At 32.8% G+C, this 8,017-nt stretch overlaps 1 protein-coding gene across 1 annotated transcript in view; it reads left to right on the forward strand.

Annotated features, from left to right (window-relative positions):
- The window catches only part of LOC136880930 (uncharacterized), a 168,125-nt gene extending 163,311 nt beyond the window's left edge, over window positions 1-4,814 (forward strand). Inside the window, exon 9 of the mRNA XM_068229012.1 lies at window positions 835-4,814. Within this exon, the coding sequence (XP_068085113.1) occupies window positions 835-996 (162 nt within the window). The 3' untranslated portion in view covers window positions 997-4,814. The remainder of the gene's footprint in view (window positions 1-834) is intronic.
- The last annotated feature ends 3,203 nt before the right edge of the window (window positions 4,815-8,017 follow it).

Consider the following 8,017-nt stretch of genomic DNA (forward strand, 5'->3'; position numbering starts at 1 on the left):
TTCATCATAATAATAATAATAATAATAATAATAATAATAATAATAATAATAATAATAATAATAATAATAATAATAATAATAATAATAATAATAATAATTCCACCTTCTTCACTACATGGATTAAAGTAAACAAGTTACTTCCTTGAAGCCTCTCCTATCATCAAATTCCACTTCAAGCAGCCCACTCTAGGAGACAGAAGTTGCAGATATTGACTATATTGACAAAAGAAAGTCAGTGAAATGGACTGTAAAGGAGAAATATATGCTCAATATGAATTAATTTTTTTTTTTTTCAAGCTGCCTAAATCTGATACTGGACTGTAGTCTGATTACTGAGAAACACTAATTTAGGTCATTTCTTTACATCTAAAACAATAAATTTGCCAACAACTGAGTCACGTAGCTGTGAGCTTGCATTCGGGAGATGGTGGGTTTGAACCACACTGAAGGTAGCCCTGAAGATGGATTTCCGTGATTTCCCATTTTCACATCAGGTAAATGGTGGGGCTGTAATATAAAGTCACGGTTGCTTCCTACCCAGTTTTAGCCCTGTTCTGTCCCATCATTATTGTAAGACCTGTTTGGGTCGGTGTGATGTAAAACAAATAACAAAAAATATAGCTAACAATTGGAAAGGAATTTTGAAAAAAAAAAAAAGGGAGTTATATACATCCACTTACTACTTACTTTTTTGTTCTCCTTTTATTTGTAAGAAGCAGTGTATAATTAACTGAATCTTCATCTTCCTATTGAATTATCACTATCATCTCTAAGAGTACTAAGTTTAAAATATGAGAATGTAACGTTTTATTAACTTCTGCTTTTCTTCAACAGAGATCTTCTGCATCATTACAAGAAAACAGCATGTCGAATTTGTACGACAGTTGGCGTTCTGAGTGGAACGGCTATTACTACAATGCCTACTATGGCAACGGAAATGCCAGCAGTGCAAGTGGTTATGGACGCAGACGATCAGATTATGATACAAACTTTTGAACACTATATACCATTCCATTATTCATTTTGAATAACCTACAAGAATCTATCAAGCAAAGGTGACTTTGTACTGACAGGGTTGCTGCAGTCATGGTCAGAAGAACTCGTGTACCGTATGTTAAAAATGAATTTAGAAACTGTTCTATATACGTATATGTTAACATGTATAAATAGATTTTTAACTACATATAGATAATGTTTTGTATCTATATAATTACAAAATGCATATGATGCAGATATAAGTCTGGAAATTGTATTCTTCTGTGCATGACTGCCTTTGATTGCTCTAGTCACCTTGCAGATTTTATTCCATACATTTGTTCTCAGCTGATAATTGTGAAACTGTGATATGGGTCCATTAGTTATTGAAAAACTTGATAAATGAGTAACACTCTGAAAAAGAAGTTTATATGTGATGAGTAAGTGTTCCTGAAAGTTGGAAGGTGAGGTGCAGTTAACATGAAGACAGGACCTGTAGCATTTGCAGGAATGTGCTATACAGTAAAAGACATTGTTCGTGTGTTAACTGAGAGAAATAACTTTTAAACCACAAAAGATCAAATGAATTATTTACTAAACAGAAAAATACTCTTAATTACATTATGGAGGAGAAATTCTTCAACATTTTGTAAACATTATGATAGAAGCCAATACTTACTACTGTACTTATCATACAGATAAAAACATGGTTTGGTTGGCCAATGGATAAATATTTATTTATTATGATACAAAATACTGATATTTAGTTGTTCAGATAAGCTCTCTAATACTATACAGTTCAAAACTTACTTCTGACATATCCTGAAGTATTTAAATATGATGTATTCATTAGGTCTTCAGATTCTAGTATATATTTTATAATTTGTATTTGACATGAAAATAACATTACATACTTCATAATTAAAAAGAAGCATGTGCATGGGATACATGCAACGTCTTATCAAATATTAATAATTATCAACATTTTGACTTGAAGATCCAAACATTTGATATATTCTTGAAAATGGCCTAAGCATCTTACTTATTTACTGCTAGTATCTCTATCAGAATTTATTAGATAATAATTCAGATAATTCATTCATGTACTTTTACATGTAAACAATTGTTTATTTAATGTCATGTACTGGTATATTTTGTAAATTTGTCATGAAAGCAAAAGTGGACCAAATTTGTATGATTACTGCAAGAAATAATTATGGCATAGTATTCAGTCATTCAAAATAAATTATGACTGAGGGAACGTTTACCAAGACATAGACAATAATCAATATTATTGTCTAAAATATTTTGTTTAGATGTTACATTGTTACTTGAGTTTTAGGACAATATGTATGTAGCAAGACACTACATAATAAATTATACTTAAAAAGTGCAATGAGTTTTGTCATCTAATGACATATCTAAGGAAAGAGATACTAAGCATCACTTTCTCTTCATCCAAAATTCTCATTCTTAAGTTGTTGTTAGTTATCAAAATATTACATTAGAATTCTAGATATTAGAATGTGATTTATAACATTTTTCAATTTATGAACAAACCTTATGTTTCTGAACTCGTAGAACATTTTCATGTCCTCCATGTGAAACTAAAATATTTAATGCTGTTACTTGATGGGGTTTCTCAAGCAGCAAATGAGCAAAGGTTTTGGCAGTAGACATCATGATGATGATGATGATGATGCTGATAACAGGTTTTTGACTCTGCATGAGCTGCTAACAGTTTTCATACTCCAAGATGACTGCATTTTATTCTAAAAGGGTTCATTTATATGCCAGTAAAGCTGTCAACATGGACCCATCTGATATAAACATCCTCTGTCATACACATTGATTCTCTTGGCTGATGATGTACATAGAATTTTCAGAATACATGTTGAATTATTATTGCATTCTCAGAATTTAAATCTGTTGAATTGCACCTTCTCTTTCATTGAGAAGTACATAAAATTCAGTGCCCTTTTAACACTAGAGCAAATTCCTAAAGATAACAGTGAGGCTTTAGTAATAAGATGATAGTTTGGAATGCCACTTCATTACTGATAATTACAGAAGTTTTGCATGATGATGCCTCTGCCACCATACCTCAAGTTTGGGATGACTTGTTTTTCACTGTTAATAATTATATCATTAGCAAAGAAGGCTTTCATATAATCTAAGTCTTCTTCTTCTCCTTTATATGTTTACCTTCCAGGGTTGGTTTTTCCCTCGGACTCAGCGAGGGATCCCACCTCTACTGCCTCAAGGGCAGTGTCCTGGAGCTTCAGACTCTGGGTCGGGATACAACTGGGGAGGATGACCAGTACCTCGCCCAGGCGGCCTCACCTAATATGCTGAACAGGGGCCTTGCGGGGGGGGGGATGGGAAGATTGGAAGGGATAGGCAAGGTAGAGGGAAGGAAGCAGCCGTGGCCTTAAGTTAGGTACCATCCCGGCATTCGCTTGGAGGAGAAGTGGGAAACCACGGAAAACAACTTCCAGGATGGCTGAGGTGGGAATCGAATCCACCTCTACTCAGTTGACCTCCCGAGACTGAGTGGACCCCATTCCATTCCTCGTACCACTTTTCAAATTTTGTGGCAGAGCCGGGAATCGAACCTGGGGGTGGCAGCCAATCACGCTAACCACTACACCACAGAGGCGGACATATACTGTAAGTAGTCAAAAATCATTATGTTCTTTTATTAAGTATAACAGTCCATCTGAATTAATTTATTAATAACTTATTGGCCTAGTACATCAGATTCTGCCCTATGCAGACATACAAGTGGAACACAGAGTTGAAAGAATTTCTAATAAAATCAAGAGTTCATCAGTGCTGATACTTTCCTTATCAAGCATATGGGAGAAAATGTATAGCTAAAATGTTTTCATTATTCCTTTTTTTAAATATCAACTTATGCATTCATGACAAATATCGATGTTAACGATGTTATTCAGTATAAACCACAACTTGTGCTTTCTCTTGTCACTGAGACAGAGTTTCAAGTATCGGTAGGTTAAATTTGAATAACAATGTTTCAGCAATATTGAAAAAGATTTCAGAAAATTTTAATAAGCGATTTCAGGAGTAAATCGCATTCTTCGAGGGGTCTTCCAAGAGAAACACATTCAGAATAAGAGAAACAAGTTCACTCTAACTTGGAAATCATACTGTAGTAAAAAATAACATTATAATCACAAAAACATATTTAAGGTCTGTTCTAATACAGGGTAAAATGATTTTTTTAAACCTATTCTACCATTCAACTATGTATTATTTTGGTACTTTAACACCCATAAAATGAAGCTAAATTAATTACCCCTTGAAAGCAAAAGAAATGTGCAATAATGTCCACAGACATTCTTTTGCACTATTGTATTAAAAGGAAAACTGTTTTTGTTTCTGAGATAAAATGCAAAAATATATTATAAAGACATTGTGATGTGAATTCACCCTCAAAATATGAAGCAATATTAAACAACATGACTCACATAAATCTAACATAAGCATTCTCTTCAAATCCAGGTCCAGATTACATCCACAAATATTTGTTACATGCAACCTTTATGAATTTGGTAGTTTTTTCCTTCAAGTGTAGAAGCACAGAACTTTGTGCAGTATCTCATACAATTATACTTTGTATCCACCTTACTTTGTTCTGTAGTGTGTATCTGAAAGCTATTGTAGGGATTTGGCTGGTTCATATGTCGTAAGAGATTAATACTGCAGTTAATTCAGTTTTAAAGATTAATTTGACAAAAAAAAATGGAACAGCTTTTATTTACAAAGGTAATAACAGTACAGCACTGTATATTTCCACACACACACACACACACACACACACACACAAAAAATGTTTTAAAAGAAGTTGACTTTGCCATATAATATGTAGGCCTATATATACATATATCACTTAACACTTTTTGTTGTTTCAAGAAAAGAACATTTTAAGGAGCTAAATGTACTTTACTTGTTTTCCAATGACTCCAGGGGTACTGGCTAAAACACTTATCTGGAAATCGAGGGATTTCCTGAAAAGTCAGGCACATTTTCAGCCCTTGTGTTTTAGAAGAAATTTATTGCTCTAAATTGTGTTTGCTTGTCATTTATAATTAACAATAATAACAACAATAAAGACAAAATGATATTTTACAGTTACTAATTCTAATTTCACATTATTATAAATAGGGAATGTAATTACAAAGGAGATTCCCCTGAACAAAGGTAAAAATGTCAATATTTTTCATTGTTTTTATTACCTGGAAATCGCATATTAAAATCTATGAATCACATTTAAGAAAAAGAATACTTGTAATATTGTTTAATATCTTATCTGTTGTCACTTACCTTTTGAATTAAACGTAACTACCAGAGTTTCACACTGGTATTATTTTATAAAGTCTATGATACAGGTACTCCTGCTATAATAGTGTATGTTTTATGATAAGAAAGTCAATTAAATTATTGTAATGAAATGAAGAATGATCATATGCAGGTTATAACTATACCACAAGTATCTGAAGTTGATTTTATGGAGTGGCTTACATGAATTAAACAAAAGAGAGAGAATAATTATTCCAAACACATTTTTCTTTTTTCATAAGTACAGCCATTTCACGTTGCCATACTAATCTGAAGATTATTCATCCAATGTAGTTCTCCAACCTTAGTTAGATATTATAAATTTATTATACCTCCACTGTAATATACAGTATATATACATACAAACACACGAACGAGGAAGGGAAGGAATAAAGGTTATGAAAATTTTCAATTTGTTCATTATGTACGTCATCCCCATAGTCCCGTTTCCTGATATGGAATCAGGGATGAGGTGAGATGAAATCATACGGCATGTTTTTGTAGTTTGATGCCCTTCCTGATGCCAAACACAGTTGAGGAAGTAATGAATAATTAAATGATGGATGAATAGGACCTGTCCTACATTTGCCTGGAAATGAAATGCGAAAGAAAACCATTCTCAAGGCAACTGACAGTGCAGTTTGAACCCACTTGTTTCCCGAATACATAGCTTGCCTCCATAGCCACAGTGTGTTAACACATGTGACCAATCTACTTGGTGCAAAATACTTCAGCTTATCCCACTTATTTCTGAGATTTTCCACTTGTTCATTATAAAACCATTAAATACAAATTTCTTAGTTTACTATATTAAACATTAAAATTGCTTACATACTTTGAAGATACTTTTAATATTTCCAATCTCTTACTTGCTGATTTTAGGGCATAGTGGTATTTGAAGTTCTTAAAGCATTCATGTTTGATACTCTAAAAGGGTCCTACAATTACAAATATGCAAATGTTAATCTCTATAAAATTAATTTGGTCATTCATAACATAGTTCATTTAGAGCATCTTTCTCACTCAATCAAGTACATTACTTTGGTATTTAAATTGCATTACCGGTATGTTATTTCTCATTATCTAAATTGAAAAACTGTTTCAGTATCTTACTTTCTTTTAAAACCACTTCATATGTCTTTCACCTATACAAATAGCTAAGAGTGACATAATTTTAAGTAAAGAAAATATGTTTCTTTATTGTTTGATTTGTGAAAATTTCAGAATACAAGGGATATTGATTTACAAGATAACCTGTAGAACAGTTATATACAGTATATTTTGCATTATATCAACCAGGAATGAAGTTTTATAAAATAGGTCCCAATGGTGGAAAGTAATCAGTATTATGATTTTCTACTGATCATGTGTTTCCTTCAATATTATCACTGTAAAAATTAAATACTTTTTCTACTAAACGACATTTTCTTTTCTAAATGGCATACATCTTATTACAGTTAAAAATGGCATCTCATAAAATGAAAGCATAGTAAAAAGATTTGGAAAAGTAATGTGATATTGGAAATTAAATAATATCTACAAATTCCTGTAATAAAACACTTTCTTATATTCATACTATTATCTTTTTTTTTTTTTTGCTATGTATGGCCATGTGTAAATATTTTGTATGGAAACAATAACATAGTAATGTTCTACTTCTGAATTCTATAGCATAATGTGGGTTTGTCTTGAGCACAGATTCCAAATGGCCATACAGACATAGGAGTACTGGTAAATATCCTTATGTAAATAAATGTAAATATAGTTATTTTAAATATATTAAAATAATACTTGGATGATGAATACCATGATATTTAAAATAAAAGTTATACAGTTTCTAGCAATGTTTACAAATGGCATTCATGATATTGATGATATTGTATTTTGTAACAAAGATGTTTCAATGTTTTATGTAATAAAGAAAAGCGTCATGAAAATAGTGTTTCAGATTAATGAATCAACCGGTACCTGTGTGTGTGGATTTTTTTTTTTTTCAGCCCAAAGGCTGATTGGACGCTAAACAGCTCTACCATCAGCTGTCATAGATGGCCTAGGCATCACTGAAGAGGTATACTAGAGAAATAAGGAGCAAGGTAGTTTTCTGTTGCTATCCTCACTGAGCCAGAAGTTGCTATTACATACCAGTCTGCCAAGTCCACTGAAATGCATACACCTACCGACCCTATAAGCAACATTTTCACACCATTTATAGCACGGACTGGCTGCATAAGGAATGGCATTACTAGCATCGCTCATACCTCAGCCACTTTCATACTGTCAGACTTTAGACAGATCAATGAAATAATAAAAAGATGGGATTATTATTATTATTATTGAAAATGAAAACCTACAACCTGTTTTCCAGTCATTGACCGGGTCAGGGATGTAATGAATGAAGCAGATATAGGCTATTAGTACGATGGGGTCGCCACTCCCAAAGTGATTTATTAATGACTGATAAATGCTATGAAATGAGAATGGAGAGTGTTGCTGGAATGAAAGATGACAGGGAAAACCGGAGTACCCGGAGAAAAACCTGTCCCGCCTCCGCTTTGTCCAGCACAAATCTCACATGGAGTAACCGGGATTTGAACCACGGTATCCAGTGGTGAGAGGCCGATGCGCTGCCGTCTGAGCCACGGAGGCTCTGATTATTATTATTATTATTATTATTATTATT

This window comes from Anabrus simplex, chromosome 1 (genome assembly GCF_040414725.1).
Source record: "Anabrus simplex isolate iqAnaSimp1 chromosome 1, ASM4041472v1, whole genome shotgun sequence".
Classification (NCBI taxonomy): Eukaryota; Metazoa; Arthropoda; class Insecta; order Orthoptera; family Tettigoniidae; genus Anabrus; species Anabrus simplex.